The sequence below is a fragment of the Colletes latitarsis genome, chromosome 4 (genome assembly GCF_051014445.1).
Source record: "Colletes latitarsis isolate SP2378_abdomen chromosome 4, iyColLati1, whole genome shotgun sequence".
Classification (NCBI taxonomy): Eukaryota; Metazoa; Arthropoda; class Insecta; order Hymenoptera; family Colletidae; genus Colletes; species Colletes latitarsis.
In genome coordinates, this window is record NC_135137.1 from 37186566 (window position 1) to 37206120 (window position 19555).

At 43.5% G+C, this 19555-nt stretch overlaps 1 protein-coding gene and 1 long non-coding RNA gene across 4 annotated transcripts in view; one reads left to right on the top strand and one right to left on the bottom strand.

Moving 5' to 3' along the window:
• LOC143341392 (irregular chiasm C-roughest protein) overlaps positions 1 to 19555 on the bottom strand; it is a 251312-nt gene that overhangs the window by 55756 nt on the left and 176001 nt on the right. For both annotated transcript variants that reach the window (XM_076764291.1, XM_076764290.1), the window contains exon 2: positions 13090 to 13427. In XM_076764291.1, coding sequence (XP_076620406.1) covers positions 13090 to 13427 — 338 coding nt within the window. The remainder of the gene's footprint in view (positions 1 to 13089; positions 13428 to 19555) is intronic.
• LOC143341399 (uncharacterized) overlaps positions 1 to 19555 on the top strand; it is a 96968-nt gene that overhangs the window by 54503 nt on the left and 22910 nt on the right. The gene's annotated exons all lie outside the window — the stretch shown is intronic.

Below are 19555 nucleotides of genomic sequence, written 5' to 3' on the forward strand. Positions count from 1 at the left end.
AACATTCGATGATCGGTCGTGGAATGTATATACATATACAAATCAATAGCTGATCAGGAACTTGCAAGGAGGGATCGGGTCATGGACCCTCTAGTGCCGCGTACGGAAGGTACCGTTATGCTCGTCTTCTCCTTGTTAATAAAATATCGCTGAACATGTAGCTTCGCTTCTCTATTTAACGATTTTATTGCCCACCAAATTAATAAAATATTTTATGGTCAATGAGATACAAATTGCAGGAAGAAAAAATTTTCCTTATTTGCTCTTCAGCATTCCCACGTTTCAACATATTCACAGGAATTAATTTAAACAAAATCATACACGAGAGCTTCTTTTCAAGGAATAAAAATTCCAAACCTACTATTTTCTTTATTACCCATCAAACGAGGCATATCAAATAGTATGATAGGACGAAGTTCAGAAGATAAAAATTATTTCACGATCTAACCCAATGCTGTACAAATTTTCTACCCATAATTTCGCATATGTACCTATGTATATAGACAGTGTTTATCAATTAGTAAGATAAGGATCGTTCGAATCTGAAATACAATTTGCCCAGCATCCTCATCCCTTAATAAATGAGGCTCGTCCAAAGTGGACGATCCTTCCGACGATTAAAACGCAGTAAATACCTTAAAGAGATCCTGCATTAAAATAATATTAACTGTTAACGTTTTCGATACTCTATATTCTCAGGATCTAATATAAATTCACTAATTTACAGTACGTAATAAAAATAGAGAAGGTTCTGTGTACAAGTGATCCAACCCGATACTGTAAAAATTTTTCTACCCATAATTTCGCATATATATGTACGTATATAGGCAGTGTTTAAAAATTAGTAGAACGAGGATCGTTCGAACGGTTTCTGAAATTCAATTTTCCCAGCATCCTCATCCCTTAATGATCGAGGCTCGTCCAAAGTGGACGATCCTTCCGACGATTAAAACGCAGTAAATACCTTAAAGAGATCCCGCATTAAAATAATATTAACTGTTAACGTTTTCGATACTCTATATTCTCAGGATCTAATATAGATTCACTAATTTACAGTATGTTATAAAAATAGAGAAGGTAAAAATTGTTCTACCCATAATTTCGCATAAGTATGTACGTATGTAGGCAGTGTATACAAATTAGTAGAACGAGGATCGTTCGAATGGTTTCTCAAATACAATTTGCCCATCCCCGAGCGTCGTCGATCGCGGTAATCCACGTCTCGATCGCCTCTCCCGGATAATCCCCGCACAGCTTAGAGACATCCGGTCGGGCGACCGGTTGCGGATCGACGCGGTATCCAGCCGATTAACGCGTCTTCCCCCGACCTCGTATAACGCGGTGATTTCTCTCGCGGTCGATCCTCGTCCATCGATCCGCGGCGTTAACCGACCGGGCGCGCGCCAAACGTTACGGAACTAATTTAAAGTTGTACGACGCGTCTCGCGACGTCGTTTTAAAGACTCCACCGGCCCGATGTCGTCCAACGGATACGTGTGGATCCATCGATTAAAATCGCGGACACGTACGCGACACCGGCTGCAACCAGCCTTCGTCGATACATCGATATCGCGACTCCGTCCACGGCTCGTTCAACTTCCGAGCAAGTTTCCGCCCCCTCGGTCTCCTTGTCGAATAGTTCGCGCACCCAGGGGCTGTTTATGTTAAACAGTTTCCATTTCAGACCCCGAAATTAGCCTTCTTACGCTTCCTCCTTAACCGGAAGACAAAGTTATCCGGGGTTAAACGAAGACGGAGTCGGGATGCTGGTTCTTACCAGTCTTTAAACAGTGCTCGACGATGACAGATAGTTGGACAGGATGCTTAAGCAATAGTCAAGGTAGGATATACGATGGCCCAATTGCTGGTGCTCGTCTCTATCACTCGCTTATGCATACTAGGCCACTACCTAAGGGATCTTATTAATCTTGTTGGGCTATACCTAATGAGCCTTTGAGCATACAGGCGAGTCACGCAATTGGGACAGGCTGTATCTCGAATACGCTAGCAGATGGAATTGGTCGATATTCTTCTTCGACGAAACGCAAAAGTGACTAACTCGAGATGAGATCGGACGATGTGGAAATCAAATTTCAGTGCTGGTTCCTTTTCGAATATTTTGTTAAATAGAGAAACGCAGAATAATATACCCATATTTCTATTAGATTTTCACTCCTTTCGTGTCTCGTACGTTACGACAACACTCTCTGTATCATTTAAAATCGAAGGCACGTACGTAACACCGGCTGCTCCATCAGCCGTCTTTCGATACATCGATAACGCGACTCCGTCAACAGCTCGTTCGACTTCCGAGCAAGTTTCTGGCCCCGTTCCCTCGTTGGATATTTCACACGGGTAATGAGTGCTTGCACACTTTCTATTTAACATCCCGAAATTAGTCCTCCCATACTGCTTCCTTAAGTAGTTGACGGAAGACAAAGTATAGCTTATCAAGTTAAATAAGATCCCCTGACACGATTCGACGATCTTGCCTTCCATTGTCGTACCTCTGTCGAACGATATCGGATGCAACTGCTTAATCTCGCTCCTTCGAATTAGGCAATCATTCAGAGTAAATCGTAACGTGTTGTATCCATTTTAGCGACAAATCAATACTAGGAAAATTGTTCCTTTGCACACTGTCTGCACGCTATCGCGCATTAACCACACGTAACGCCATCTAATGGAACGTTTAATCGGAAGATTGATCTCTTAATCCCCCATTAAGGAAAACAACGAGTTATCAAACATTACGTACGAACAGCTTAGTAAAATCGATTATACTCGTGGAGGCTCTAATGTGCGTGATATAGACCCGTCTTTTCAAATTGCTCTAACTTTCCTGAAACACGGCGGATTTCAATTTGCCACAGCTAGTTTCTGGAACCTTCCAGCTTAATAAATAGCACCAGGAAGGTGTAAAGGGCAAATAATTTTTCCATCTCGAACATATTTAAAATGGAGGACGCATCGACACCAGGCTGCGGGATACCGAACGAGGATCTCGACGTACCCCGTCAGGCTCCTTCATCGATATCGCGAGTCTGTCGACAGCTCGTTCAACTTTCTCGGCAAGTTTCCGCCCTGCTCCCCTTGTCGGATGGCTCGTACGAGCATGGGCTGTTTACCAATCTGCACGGTCGCGCAAATTGAGAGTAACTCGAGCGCGAGGACGCTTCGAACTCCATTGTTCGCGAAGTTGTCGCGACACGAACGCCAGAGTTGCGACAGGAGGGCCGGCACCCGACGCGGAACTGCAGTTACCACCGATTCCAAGACGGTGTTTGCATCTTTAAGCGCGTCTCTGATTGCGATTGCTCGGTCTCGATATCGCTGCCGCGAACAGGTTGTATCGACAATCTTCGCGTCACGGATTTGTTCGCGAAACTGGAACGCTCGATGACTATTTTACATCGTTCATTGTTTCGTTTAAGTCGAGTATTTTCTCTTTGTTGGATGGCCATTGTTGGCCGTGAGACTATGTCTTTGGTGAGGCTTCGAGTAAGAAATTATTTTAATTATCATTGCATCAGAAGCAACCCCCTCCTAGAATAAATTTGAGAATGGCCACTGACCATTGTTGGCCATAAGACTATGTCTTTGGTAATGCTTCGAGTAAGAAATTATTTTAATTATCATTGCATCAGAAGCAACCCCCTCCTAGAATAAATTTGAGAATGGCCACTGACCATTGTTGGCCATAAGACTATGTCTTTGGTGAGGTTTCAAGTGAGAAATTATTTTAATTATCATTGCATCAGAAGCAACCCCCTCCTAGAATAAATTTGAGAATGGCCACTGACCATTGTTGGCCATAAGACTATGTCTTTGGTGAGGCTTCGAGTGAGAAATTATTTTAATTATCATTGCATCAGAAGCAACCCCCTCCTAGAATAAATTTGAGAATGGCCACTGACCATTGTTGGCCATAAGACTATGTCTTTGGTGAGGCTTCGAGTGAGAAATTATTTTAATTATCATTGCATCAGAAGCAACCCCCTCCTAGAATAAATTTGAGAATGGCCACTGACCATTGTTGGCCATAAGACTATGTCTTTGGTGAGGCTTCGAGTGAGAAATTATTTTAATTATCATTGCATCAGAAGCAACCCCCTCCTAGAATAAATTTGAGAATGGCCACTGGCCATTGTTGGCCATAAGACTATGTCTTTGGTGAGGCTTCGAGTAAGAAATTATTTTAATTATCATTGCATCAGAAGCAACCCTCTCCTAGAATAAATTTGAGAATGGCCACTGACCATTGTTGGCCATAAGACTATGTCTTTGGTGAGGCTTCGAGTAAGAAATTATTTTAATTATCATTGCATCAGAAGCAACCCCCTCCTAGAATAAATTTGAGAATGGCCACTGACCATTGTTAGCCATAAGACTATGTCTTTGGTGAGGTTTCGAGTGAGAAATTATTTTAATTATCATTGCATCAGAAGCAACCCCCTCCTAGAATAAATTTGAGAATGGCCACTGACCATTGTTGGCCATAAGACTATGTCTTTGGTGAGGCTTCGAGTAAGAAATTATTTTAATTATCATTGCATCAGAAGCAACCCCCTCCTAGAATAAATTTAAGGAAAGTAAGCATTCAGATTGTGAAAAATTCTGACTGGAATCGTATAAATATCTCATATAAAATCGAAAGAATGGACCTGTTTTGGAACCCCAAATATTCCAGTCCATCTCTTCTAGCCCGTTTGCTAGTAAATCGTGTTTCAGCCACGCTAAAGCGAACCGACTTTCCGAGCGACAGTGACAAGCACGTATTATATATCACGCAGCCTTCAACGAAACTATTTTTCGCATAAATTTATCGGGTCGCGAGTGGAATCTATCACGGCGTCGCGGCAATCTTATTGTCCCGTAGAAACAAAATTGCATCGAGCCTGGGGCTCCGCGCTAGCTGCACCCACAATTTACGATCCGTTTGATTCCCGGCGGAACTCGGCGCCCGCCGAAACTCGACGATTCTTTCCTCGTCGCTACGGAAGAGTTTCGAAATTAATTAGTCCCGTCGGAATTAAAGCGAGACCGGGCTGCAGGAAAATTGGCGGAAGCGTGTTCCTCGTCGGCTACCGATCGAACAGCCGACGCCTTGGAGCTACCTAGCCGCTGCTCCAACGTTCGCGTGGGCGGTTCTCTCGTGTGTGTTTCGTTTATCGCGAGCGACTCGCGAAATACGTAGCCCTGCGCTGATGTTGCAATAATTTTATGGAAATCGAGCGTAGCGCCGTTTGCATCGTCGTACACGAGCCTGCCGCAGGGGGAACGAAACATCACAGGGTGTCTTTGGGATTTTTTACAAATTTTAATTACTTCGACGAGAGTCCAATGATTTTATATTTCTTAACGACGGGTCCAAGAATTTGTCCGTGCTCGATTTGATTTCTCGAACGAACGTGGCCGGAATAATTATTGAAAAGAAAATGGGACGCGGAGGAAAGTATTTCCACGACAGACTCGCGTACCGAGCGTTTCCTCGGAGAAAAGTAAAGGAAATGGCTCCGGGTAGCGGAATTAGGCGGTACACCCTGTATATTAAGGAACCGTTGGCTGAAATTGCCTCTCGCTCGAATCTTATCGTTTCGAGCTACCTTGATTGTCAGGAAAGCGCGCGGCGGTATGGCGTGCCGTGCACGTTGGCTCTCGGTGCATTTCTATGTACACGTAGCGACGTGCAGGCGCGTATACACGGTAACGTTCGGCAAATTTTAATCAGGGTAACGAGTGTCGATTACTATTAAAGTGGATAATCGTCGATCGCCCGTGACTATTGACGATTAAACGAAACGTTAATCGCCTACGATGATCGAAAATTAAATTAATCGTTAATCGGTGTCGACCATCGTCGATTAAATCAAACGTTGCTCCTTACTGCTATCAAAATTTACTTCTCATGGGGTTTACTCAATACAAGTTGTATCAAGATTTCTGTCAGTGTAATATTGTTCTTCAAAATTTTCTTTACGGTTCTTCCACCTTCGAATAAAATCATAACTCGACCCAGTTTCCAGGGACCACAACTCGTGTAACATCGTCCTAACCCATGACTATTGACGATTAAACGAAACGTTAATTGTTGGTCCATGCTGCTGTGAAAGTCAATACAAGTTACATTAAGATTTCTGTCAGTGTAATATTGTTCTCCAAAATTTTCTTTACGGTTCTTCCATCTTCGAATAAAATCATAACTCGATCCAGTGTCCAGGGACCACAACTCATGCAACATCTTCCTAATCCATGACTATTGACGATTAAATGAAACGTTAATTGTTGCTCCATGCTGCTGTGAAATTCAATACAAGTTACATTAAGACTTCTGTCAGTGTAATATTGTTCTCTAAAATTTTCTTTACGGTTCTTCCACCTTTGAATAAAATCATAACTCGATCCAGTTTTCAGGGACGACAACTCATGCAACATCGTCCTAACCCATGACTATTGACGATTAAACGAAACGTTAATTGTTGGTCCATGCTGCTGTGAAATTCAATACAAGTTACATTAAGACTTCTGTCAGTGTAATATTCTTCTCTAAAATTTTCTTTACGGTTCTTCCATCTTCGAATAAAATCATAACTCGATCCAGTTTCCAGGGACCACAACTCGTGTAACATCATCCTAACCCATGACTATTGACGATTAAACGAAACGTTAATTGTTGGTCCATGCTGCTGTGAAATTCAATACAAGTTACATTAAGATTTCTGTCAGTGTAATATTGTTGTTCAAAATTTTCTTTACGATTCTTCCACCTTCGAATAAAATCATAACTCGATCCAGTTTCCAGGGACCACAACTCGTGTAACATCATCCTAACCCATGACTATTGACGATTAAATGATACGTTAATTGTTGCTCCATGCTGCTGTTGAATTCAATACAAGTTACATTAAGACTTCTGTCAGTGTAATATTGTTCTCCAAAATTTTCTTTACGGTTCTTCCATCTTTGAATAAAATCATAACTCGACCCAGTTTCCAGGGACGACAACTCGTGTAACATCGTCCTAACCCATGATGATTAAACGAAACGTTAATCATTGCTCCCTGCTGCTGTAAAAATTTATTTCTCATGGAATTTATTCAATACAAGTTGTATCAAGATTTCTGTCAGTGTAATATTCTTCTCTAAAATTTTCTTTACGGTTCTTCCATCTTCGAATAAAATCATAACTCGATCCAGTTTCCAGGGACCACAACTCGTGTAACATCGTCCTAACCCATGACTATTGACGATTAAATGAAACGTTAATTGTTGCTCCATGCTGCTGTGAAATTCAATACAAGTTACATTAAGATTTCTGTCAGTGTAATATTGTTGTTCAAAATTTTCTATACGGTTCTTCCATCTTCGAATAAAATCATAACTCGATCCAGTTTCCAGGGACCACAACTCGTATAACATCTTCCTAATCCATGACGATTAAACGAAACATTAATCATTGCTCCCTGCTGCTGTAAAAATTTATTTCTCATGGAATTTATTCAATACAAGTTGTATCAAGATTTCTGTCAGTGTAATATTCTTCTCTAAAATTTTCTTTACGGTACTTCCACCTCGAATAAAATCATAAATCGACCCAGTTTCCAAACAACCCGCGCAACATCGAGCGGACGATGTATCGCGGAATCGGGCTAATCCTTGTCGTGAGCAAACAGATGGAAAGGAAGGAGTTAGTCGATACGGCGCGTAGCGGCGATGTTTTATCGCTGGGGGTGGGGGCGGAACGCGGGAATTTTTCACCGGATGAACCCCGAAACGGCGAGAACCGTTTTTCGCGTGATTCTTTTTTTCCGCCCGAGCGTCGGTTTTTGCGGGATTAGACGCAGGAGGGTGAAAAGAGTCCGTTGGACGGTAGGGTGGTTCTTTAAATCGCGCGACGCGGCAAGCAACAGTACGCGTATTATGATATTACGTATCAGCGGCGATGGACGCGCGGTGGCACACATTCGTGGCCGCACGTCGGCCACGGAGAAATTGCTAAATCTGTTGGTCGGCACGAGGCACGCCGCGCAAAATAGCCTGCGGCCGCGAATCGATTAGATTGCCTGTTCCGCGTTGCCAAAGGAATTCTTTGCGGTGTGCGCGGCGGTTAATTGGCAAGTAATCGAATAAACGGCCGGTCTATCCTTTCCAGATCGAGCGACGTGCGTTTGTCACAGCTGCGACTGAAAAAGATCGTTCGATTTTACCGATTTTCCCTTTTTCTCCTCCCCTTTACATCGCCTTTATTATCTGGACATTTTGGAAACAACGAAACGCTCGCTGCTCTCGAGGAGACGTTTCGTTCCTTCTGTTTCACGACCATTTGCACCATCGGCTAATGCATCGAACGTCCTTTTATTTTGTTTGCAAATTGCATCGATAGGATCGTCTATCGATGGTGATAATTGATGAATTGATGAAGTTCGCATCTCAATTACTGTTTCACAGTTTTAACACTCAAGTGGACTCTCAGTCTCAACTGAATTATTTTACTTAATATTGCATTTAAAAAATAACTAACGGAGGATTACATTTTGATTAAACTTGTGGAGAGTCCATTAATTCATTTAAGTGTTAAGAAACAATGTATCTTCTGTTAAAAAGTAATATTCCATATTAAGACGTGCAGAGCGTCGAAAATCTATAGATATTATGCAAAGGCACCAAAGTGGTCTTCCTTCATATAAATCCACCGTCTGCCTAAAGTCCCCGCGCTGCTACTGAATACAGAACGCCTACTTTTCGAGAAACATCTGGATGTGCACGTGTATTATCAACCTTCCGCGGGGCGATTAGCATACGCGGAGCCCGCTGTTCGCTCGCTCGGAGAGTAGAAAGTATAGATAACCGTTTTGAATTGCTGCCACTCTAATCTGAATTACCGAGGCACGCGTTATCTCGTCGGAATCCAAACGGTCAAGAGGAATGCGAACCGATTTGCGTGGCGGTAACGTATCTGTCTAACGATTCTTGCGACATGAAATTGCAACACGATCCAAGGGTCCCCTGGACGGTAATAGACGCCGAACGCCGGTTACCAAATAATTAAGTACCGATTTCTCGCGAGTTGAAAGCCAGATTCGAAACGGGAGTTACGCGCGAGCTGCGAATGAACTATTACCGGAGCTCGAGTGCAGTTTTCACATAGAGCCCGGTATACCTGTACGTCGGAGGATTTAGTGGAGAGAGGATAAGGAACTCGGTTGCTGGTAGAGCAAGGCTGAATTCGTATGAATGCAGAATTTGAAATAGCAGACAGAAATGGAGACGGATAATGCTATGGGAATGCGTTAAGGCGAAGTTATCGGTCGGTTCCTTCGGTGGACCTTTCTCTCTTTGACGCGAAATACTGTCGATTTCCCATAATTTTTCTGTCAAGAACTCGAATGTAATTCAGGATAGGCATATTAAACTTGGACGAGTCGCCACTGCAAGTTCCCTCAAGGCGAACTGGTAAAATCGAGTTTTAAGAGCTCGCCGAACAATTTGTGATTCGTTGCAGGGGACTGTGACATTCTATTTTATTAACGCAGGTGCATGAGAGCTTATGCGTTTTGCACTTTTATATTCTCGTTCTCCAGTTTAATTTCTATCGTTTCCACGTTTTTATATCTGTTATTTATCCTCATCTCCATTTGCTATTTGTATTCTTGGAATCATCCGGGGCTTATTGGCTGCTTTCGCGGAGCTATTTTCTGTTCGCCTGGTAGAGAGAAGGCCAGTGCTTGGAAGGAATTGCAAGTTGTATCGGCCAACACGAGGAATACCGTATTAGTCTCAAAATGGGTGGATCAAATTCTTTAATCGATCGAAAACTTCAAAGTTCTTTGAAAATTAAATTAGAATCACACATTCCACAAAAGTGTTAATAACCTAGACAAATAAGCGGATAATCCAAGCCTCAAAAACCGTGTTTTAGCGTCGATTTCTTCACTTTTCTAAACCCAGTACGTTCACAGTCTCGTTCTTCCGTTCTCCGAAAAATCGTAGGAATAGCTACTCGAATATTCCAACGCAATAAACAGGGCATCGACGAGCCGTCCATCGAGACATTTTTTGGAACTCGTTGGAAAGGCAATTTAACTTTGCACGCGAGCGTTTAATGCAACGACGTTATTGACTTTCCGCGACTTTCTCCGCGCGTACTTCGAACGCAACGTTGGTCTAAACAATGGCGGGGTCGATTTGAATTTTTCCACGCGTCCCCGTTTCTCGATACACGGAGTCGCGTCACGAGTACGCTCGCGGGGGATCGTGAATACCAAGACGGGGCGTAGCAACGTCCGCAGCTGGATCCTGGACCGATATGAATTTCACATGGCCCCTTGAATCCCTTTTCGAACGTTTCCCGCTCGTGGGAAAGGTCCTCCGCCAGTGCGTCACGTCGCTGCGTAAAATATTGTCCGAAGGTCGTGTATCTTCTCTCCTTTTCCCCGTCTCTCTCGATCTTCTTTTTTTTTCTGACGCGCGGAAAAAAAATCAATAGACGGCCGCAGGAAATTGAATTTGGCCCGCGCGGACCGTGGGTCGTCCGCGTGTATCGCCGTTGCGTCAGAGATACTAGACGGAGCCCCGGATGCACCGGGGACACCTCACTCCACTTTCTCACACTTCACCAGATCACGCGTACGTGAGCTCGCAGAGTTTCGGAGAGTCGACAAAGGCACACTGACACATGCCCTGAATTTCCCTACAGGCCTCTGCTGACCATTGCTGACCACTCTTGATACTTTTGACAACGTAAAAAGATTACTACTTGTTACTGCTTATCTCTGCTGACCACTGTTGACCACTTCTGATATATCTGGCAACGTATAACGGTTACCACTGGTTACTGTTTGTCTCTGCTGACCACTGATGACCACTGATGACCACTGGTGACCACTATTGATCACTACTACCCACTACTGACCACTACTGACCACTGATGACCACTGTTGGTCTCTAGATGCCTCTACTGGTGGCTAACTTGAGTTATTTTACCTGAACTAGAAGACAACAGAGCCAAATAGTAGTCAGTAGTAATCGTGATACGTTGTCAGAAGTACAGTGGTCAGCAATGGTCAGCAGAGGCCTGTAGCAACATTCAGTGCATGTGTCGGTTTGCCTTTGTCGTCTGTCCGAAACTGTCCGAGCTCACGTACGCGTGATCTGGCATAGTGTGAGAAAGTGGGATGAGGTGTCCCCGGTGCACCCGGGGCTCCGTCTGGCATTTCTGCGTTGCGTGCCAGTGGACGAGGAAAAAAGGGCAAAACCGGCGCGAAGGAAATAGCGCTGTCGGTCGGACGCGAACCGAGCCGCCTCCATCGAGATTCATTCGATTTCTAGCCCGTGTGAAAAATATGTTCAACCCTTTGCACTCGTTCGTCTGTTCCCAGTCATCCAGCTGGATATCCATTCCACTCGCACGTCCGTTCACCGTCGCTGGAAACTCGATGTGTATTGCGATCCTTTGTGCCGCGTGTACATCTGCTGACACCGAATGTGATGGATGGAGAACGGTAATCGTTCTTTTTTTTTTTTTTTTAACTTCTGCGCGTCTGAATGTTTTTATCGTGATCGATTGCCGATAGTTCCGCGAAGGTACAGGGCTCAAGGGAATTTAGGCTCTAATCTTCTTTAAAATTATCGTAAACAGACGGTTCGATTTTTTTTTAGGTTCTTCGTTCTATTCGCGAACACGGTATCGAAATATTTGAAGTGTTTTGGCGAAAGTGGCTCGTCGAAATCGAGTTGGTGCGAATTATTATTGACTTTATTAATTGCCATCGAGTTAAGAGCGAAGTTGGAAAATACGATAGATTGATCACGCGAAAAAGGTCACGTGAAAAATTGATACATCTTTTGCAGACAACGTGACACGTTGCTAGACGTCGCGATATCAGCGTTCCGTTTCCATTACTTCGTTTGTTCGCTTTTAATAAATTAAAGGGGGAATTTATCGAATTTCTTTTTTACAGCTGTAATCAAGGGACTCGGAGAAGTAAAGTAATTGGCGAATGTCCTCAATCATCGTCACGGAAATTAATCAATTATCGACGCCCATTTTCCAGCGACAATAAGGGCAAAAAACCATTTAAAAAAGTTGCATGTCAATTGCTGGTCTCTCGCTTCCAAGTATTTTAGACCATCGACACTCAATCTGAACTTTCGTTTTGCACGATCCTTGCAACACGGTTCCTTTAATTTGCTTATATGATACTTCGTGCAATTATCGCGCGACGACAGAAATGGCGGCTAATCTTTCCCAGAGTTCGAAAGCGCGTTGCCAATCTGCGATCTGAATAGATTGTCTGACGAAAGGCTAACGGGACAAATTGCATAAGAAAGGATTTCCCAGAACGAATGGTATCTTTTGTTCCTTTTGCAACGTGTGACCGAACGTTTGTCTCGCTACGAGATGACTCGTCGCGTTCCCTGGCCAGCAAACTGTCTTTTTCCTTCAACTTCGGGCGCTAATACGACGAGATTATATCATCTATTTTAACGAGTTACCGCGAGGGTACTTCGAAGTAACAAGTTGTGGGAAATATAATTCAAACCAGACGTAAGGATACCGAATTAATCTCTCCTAATGGAGCACGTACGTACGTAATTGACGATTTTCGTCGTTCACTTCGTCGATTTACAACAAACGAGGAGCCCCGTTGCGTAAGACGGTTCCTAATAGTCGGCAGCGTTGTTATTCGCGTTTCCTGCAATATTGCGAGCGACTCGACGGAACCCTGGAGGAAAGTTTCGTACGAGCGTGTGTGAAAACAATTCCAGCGCCGTCTACGAATGCACCTTAAGGATACGGTGTAATCTAAACGCGCTGGGAAAGCCCCGCGACGGAATATTGAAAAACAGGAATGGCGTGGCCCCTCTTTGGCCCCGCGTCGTGCAGCAGACAACTCGCGAAAATGAATTCCGGAGTCGACTGAGGCTCCGGGGCAGATTGAAAGGTGTCGCGGAGGCGGAAAGAAGGTCGTTCTTGAAAACAGAGCAACCTTTCGTTCGATTTTGTAGGTTATTGGTAAAACAATAACGAACTTAACCGAGCTTTTTATAGATAAACGAGTTTAAAAAAGATTCTTTATGGTAACTCACCTTCCTCGTCGCTACCGATCATAGCGTAGCGCTCGTATCCAGTGAGATTCCTGACGGCGCCCAGCCCGAAATCGTCCTTCGTCCACTGAATGGGTCCCTTCTGATCGAGTACGCGGCAAGGAAGCGTCACTCGGCTACCGATCACCGCGGTCTGATCCATCGGTTCGATCGCGAATCGCTGATAAACTCCTTCCGTGGTCGTGATCGGCGTCATCGTGGAAGCCAAGGGTGACACGTTCGTCATGTTCGTGGCGGACGTCGTCCTCGTTCCCAGTGTCAGCAGCAACGAGAGCCAGATTATGGACGACGTCGATCTCGACGCGATCCTCGTTCTCCTGCTGGAAACGATAGAGACGGAACGGTTAGCGAGAACGATCGCTATAGAGGCGAGTTTACGTAAGCGTGTGCGTCGTTCGACTCACACGTGTTATATCGAAATGGCGAAGTTGAGTGGTTACGTCGCCTATTTTTGTTCCAGCTTTCACGATTAATTATTACAGACATAACGTAAAAAAATTTTCAAATTCTTCTGGAAAAATTATTTTTGGTTGCGGGGCTCAATTACATTTATTTTTGGTGAATACACATACCCCGAAATCCTACCCACTTTTGAGAAAAAAATTCGGGTACGTGCTGAAATTTTTCGGCGAAAAAAAATTTTTCAAATCGTTCTGAAAAAATTATTTTCGGTTGCAGGGGTCAATTACAATAATTTTTGGTCATTAGACATACCCTCGAAATCCTACGTACATTCGAGAAAAAAATTCAGGAAGGTGGACAAATTTTTCGCCAAAATTAAAAAATTTCAAATCGTTCTGAAAAAATTATTTTCGGTTGCGGGTGTCAATTACAATAATTTTTGGTCATTAGATATACCCTCGAAATCCTACGCACTTTCGAGAAAAAAATTCAGGAAGGTGGATAAATTATTCGGCAAAATTAAAAAATTACAAATCATTCTGGAAAAATTATTTTTGGTTTAAGGGGTCAATTACAATAATTTTTGGTCATTAGACATACCCTCGAAATCCTATGCACATTCGAAAAAAAAATTCAGGAATGTGGACAAATTTTTCGCCAAAATTAAAAAACGACAAATCATTCTGAAAAAATTATGTTTGGTTGCAGGGGTCAATTACAATAATTTTTGGTCATTAGATATACCCTCGAAATCCTACACACTTTCGAGAAAAAAATTCAGGAAGGTGGATAAATTATTCGGCAAAATTAAAAAATTACAAATCATTCTGGAAAAATTATTTTCGGTTGTGGGGGTCAATTACAATCATTTTTGGTCAATAGATATACCCTCGAAATCCTACACACTTTCAAGAAAAAAATTCAGGAAGGTGGATAAATTATTCGGCAAAATTAAAAAATTACAAATCATTCTGGAAAAATTATTTTCGGTTGTGGGGGTCAATTACAATCATTTTTGGTCAATACATATACCCTCGAAATCCTACGTACATTCGAGAAAAAATTCTTTTTATCAAATCCTCAATCAACAGATTGGTATTTTTGATTTTCGTCTTATTTTGGCCTCTAGAATTTCCCATTTTTTCCCAATGGTGGTTGAATACCCTGAATATTGAGGCAACAACTAATGCGTAGGATTAAATCCACGAGAAAATAATTCTCCTAATTATTTAACGATCGAGTTTGCAATATTGGGTGGGAATCTTTCGGAGGAAAACGTGAAATTATTGAAAACGTGGATCGCGTGTCCGGTGCAGCGGGCATTCATCTTGGATCGTCATAACTTCCGCGTAGCCGGGAATTCCGGGCGCGCGTAACAATTTTCTCGTGCTTCGCGCTGTAGATTTATCCCTTGAAGCATGGACGCACAATTAAGGATCACCATGAATCCTGAAAGTGTACAAATCTCTGGGTAACGACGCGGTGTTTATGGGCGTGTGCGCGGGCGCGCGACCCAACGCCGTGAATTATTGCGGCGAAGCGTGTCGATCGAAACCGAAGGCGAGGCGCGAGGTCGACGATCGAATTATAGAATTTAAACGCGAAATAAAGGCGACGCTAACGTCCCAGGCGGTCGTAACGCATTTAACGACGGGCGTAATAATATTTCTGAAGTGGTCGCTATTAAGGGTGTCGGGTTCGTTACTCGAGGGGCCACGTACCAGCACGCAAAAACCGGGTCATTATTTCGAAATTTTTACCAGAGAACACTGTATCGCCACGAACACAATATTTCAAATACTATCTAGCGATCCATAAACTGTATCACTCGAAGATCAGTAAAATTAAAACGACCATTTTTATCGTGTCGAAAGAACCACCGAGGTTTCACGTAATTCCTTACCTCGTTATTCTTATCGAAATATCGGGGAACGATCTCCGTTTTAACGATCAAATTCTACCAATTCACAAACTATATCACCCAAAGATCAGTAAAATTAAAATGGCCATCTTTATCGTGTCAAAACTGCCACCGGGGTTTCACGTAATTCCTTATCTCGTTATTCTCATCGAAACATCAAGGAACGATCTAATTTTTCGTTATATTTCCCCCCCCTTCGCGGTCGGTCAGAGTCCGTTTTAACGATCTTGCGGACAGTGACGAGGCGTCTCCGCGTTCGTTTTACCTTCGAGTCGTCCTTATTTATCTTTACGGTCCCATCGGATTCGGAACCGAGCACAGTCAAGAAGTCGTCGCCGTAAATGGGGCAATAAAACTATAGCCGGCGTGGCGGCAATTTGTTATTGCTCTCCAGAAGCGTACGGCCAGTAGTGCACGTGATGCCCACCATATCACGAGCGAACCGAGGAGACCGGTTTTTTTTTTTTACGATGCAGTTTCGTCGTCGCAGCGAAAAATACACTCGTCGCCGGGCAATTATTACGTCGGGACGCTTTAACCGGGAACAAAGGCAGGGACGCGACGTCGAGAAGCACCGACGTTCGAGAAATACTTTAATAAAACTCGATCGTTCTCTCGTCCGGGGCGATAATTACATTCGTGGCCGGGGGCGACGTCATCGATACAAGAATATTATTCGTCGCGTCTCCGTTGGCTTTCAGCGCGCGTAATCGAAGAAACCGACTCGCTAAGTTTGCTCTCCGATTCAATACCCATCCATCAGTGTCTTCGTTTCAATCAACATCGATTCACCGCGTCGTGTTTGCGCAACAATTTCTCGTACCCGCAACGAAACGCGTCTCGCGATCGTCGAACAAGATGCCAAACAGTCGACGGTGTCCACCATCTTAATAGTTTCATCGACCTCTCAATTAACTTTCATTCGTTCGACCCTCCGGAATTGGTCCACGAACGCGCCTCGCCTTCGTCTGCCCATCAACGTTCCAATTGTTTCGTTTGTTAGACAGTTTTTATCATTGATCGAATTTAAATCGTTCCATCTCATTTTATCGATACGGGGACATTTCTGAGGGAACACCTCTCGAAAAATCTTTTAGAGATCCCCGTAATCTATGATTACGATTCGTAAATACAAAATATCCACGCGTGCTGAATAAATTCGAAGTTCGGTATTGAGCATTTCAGCGTGTAACTAATTTGCGTATCAGCAAACGCAGCGAATGATACATTCTGGCGTTATGAAACAACGATTCACATTCGTGAATCAAGCTTATAATAAGATCATTGTTGTCTAACGTAACGTTTATGGAATACAGTTAGGGATAAAAAGAACTATCGGTCAATTTTCCTTCAATTAATGTTTCCTCCCCGTTTCTGGAGCACAATGGACACGTTTCTTTCAATCGAGAAATTGTCCTGGCTTGACTTGACCGCGGCGAATCGGGCGTTTTCGCAGGTGAACGTATCTCCAAAAATCTTCTGGAGATCCTGAGGAATGATTACGATTCATAAATACAAAATATCCAATTGTATAAATTCAAAGTTCAGTATTGAGCATTTCAGCGTGTAACTAATTTGCGTATCAGCAAACGCAGCGAATGATACATTCTGGCGTTATGAAACAACGATTCACATTCGTGAATCAAGCTTATAATAAGATCATTGTTGTCTAACGTAACGTTTATGGAATACAGTTAGGGATAAAAAGAACTATCGGTCAATTTTCCTTCAATTAATGTTTCCTCTCCGTTTCTGGAGCGCAATGGACACGCTTCTCTCGATCGAGACATTGGTATAAATTGTCGTGGTTCGACTCGGCGGCGTCGAGTCGGTGGCTTTCTTGTCGCGGCGTGTCAGGCGTTTTCTTGTCGCGTTCGTGTTCCGTTGCACGACAAAGGGAGGATGTCGTAAGACGCTCGTACCACATCGTGGCCGGTTGCTTCTTACGAGCTCAATAGGATAATAACCCCGGGCCGGTCGCGCTACCGACCGAACGAACCGTTTCAATGGTGTACACGGGTAATGGCCGTAATAATAATTGCGCCTGTGCCCGGTTCCATACGACCGTTTCCTACGTCCAATGCGTCTCGGAAGCTTCGAAACGCGTCCGGGTCGACGCGTCGTGCAGCGTCCTATGTGGGCCACGTTTCCTGTCGTCGTTGACAAATGCCTGGATCGGCTGCGGCTTTGCGGCTCGAATCGATAGCTGCACTTTAACGCGCTCGTCTGGGCTTCGCGCTTTAGGAACCCGTTTCGCCAGTCGATACAGGAAACGCAGAGCAACGCGGCCCGTTTCTATACGGCCGCGAACAATACACGCAGGAGCGATCGAAACACAGGAAAGCGCCGACGATATTTTTCGGGCCCTCTGAGCGTTCTTCCGCGAGTTAAGTAACGCTTGGGCTTTTCGAGAGCCGGTCTCGAGGAGTTCTTCAGACTCCCAGTCGGTGGTTTTCAAACTTGTCGAGAGTCGGCATTCCCCCCCGGGTTGGCAAAAAATAGAAGTTTCCAGGATCGAGATAAGCGGTAGATTTTAAACGATAGAAGAAAAGTGTAGTATTCGCATTTTCTACGTTGGGAACATGTTCCTTTCGAGCCCCGTGGATCGCAAGATGAACTCTTTCGCGAGGATTTACGATCCCCGCTTTGGGAAACGCTCCGGTAGTTTAACAACGTGGATGGAATGACGGTGTTTGTTTCTTGCGACTTATCGTCCGAAAAGTTGTAGTAGAAAATCACCGTTCGATTCCCTATCGTATTTTGCGCCCGATCTGCCTCCGTAAAGCCGATTAGCTCTCGTTGACTGTATATTCAAATTTCGACAGCTCATTTAACCGGCTTAATTGAAATCGTGTTAGTCTTGTTAAATAGAGGCCAACGGGCTATCAAAGCAAGCGAAATTTCGTGAAATAATCATGGCCGGTAGCGTCAGACACATTTAATATTGTTATTATGAACGAAATTGTGCGCGTAATTTATTTATCGGTTGTAACATTTTAATAAACAGCCATGTGACGCGTCTCGAAAATAGAAAAACTTTACGCGTGAGCAGCTCCGAAGATACTCGAGCTTTATCCATTACTATACCACTATTGGAAGCGGCAAGGCCTCCCCTTTAAACTGGTTTTTGATTTTTGTCGATCCGACTTTCCGTTTCGGAGATATCGTAATTTATGTGAAAAGCAATTTTTTCAATTTCACTGTCCACGCGCTCCCCGGCTTACGAGAGCCTATTTACGCGTATTAAAAATACTAAAACTTTAGACGCGTGCAGTTCCGAAACTACTAGTGTTTTATTAATAATTGGACCACTGTTGGCGGCGGTGAAGCTTCCTCTTTAAAATGGCTTTTGGTTTTTGTCGATCCGACTTTCCGTTTCGGAGATATCGTAAGTTATGTAAAAGGTAATTTTTCTTAATTCGACTGTCTCTGTCTCCGTCTGACGCGTCGGACCTCCTTGTCGCACGTTGACCCACTAACCGAGTGACCGAGTGACGTCACGTTTACTATTTACTACGAGCACGTGCGGTCAACGACCTTGCGAGGCCGTAGTAAGAAAGTTCATTGATCTCGCGACGTAAAAAAAGCGCTTCGGTCTCATCCGATCGACTTGAAATTAAAATCCTCATATCTCCGGAACTAATAAAGCTATCGACTCGTACAAACGCTCATTTTAAAGGGCATTTTATCCTCTATCCTATGAATATATCACCTACTATAATATATGCTGTCTTCTATGTTTATTTTCACATTTACTTTGACGCTATATACCCAAAGAAGTTTTAGTAATTCCAATTGATAGTAAGTCTATTATTAAATAGTATTAAGAGTGTGTTTTCTAGATAGTTGCTCGAAAATGAGTTGCAGATCGTTCCCCCCTTTATGAACAAATAATATCGATTATTTGGCAAAAAAGTAATACGAGCAAACGTTTTTCTAACGCATACGCGAATAGAGGAAACTCCTCTTCTGCTTTGTAGCAGCGAAAAACAACACATGAAAGGACGATTTAAAGTGATCGAGGAATAATTCATTGAAAACCATCCGCGCTACAAATGAACAAAATGGCCGGCTCGCGATGCGTTAATATCGTCAATGGCGGACCTATTCACGTGATTCTCGTTG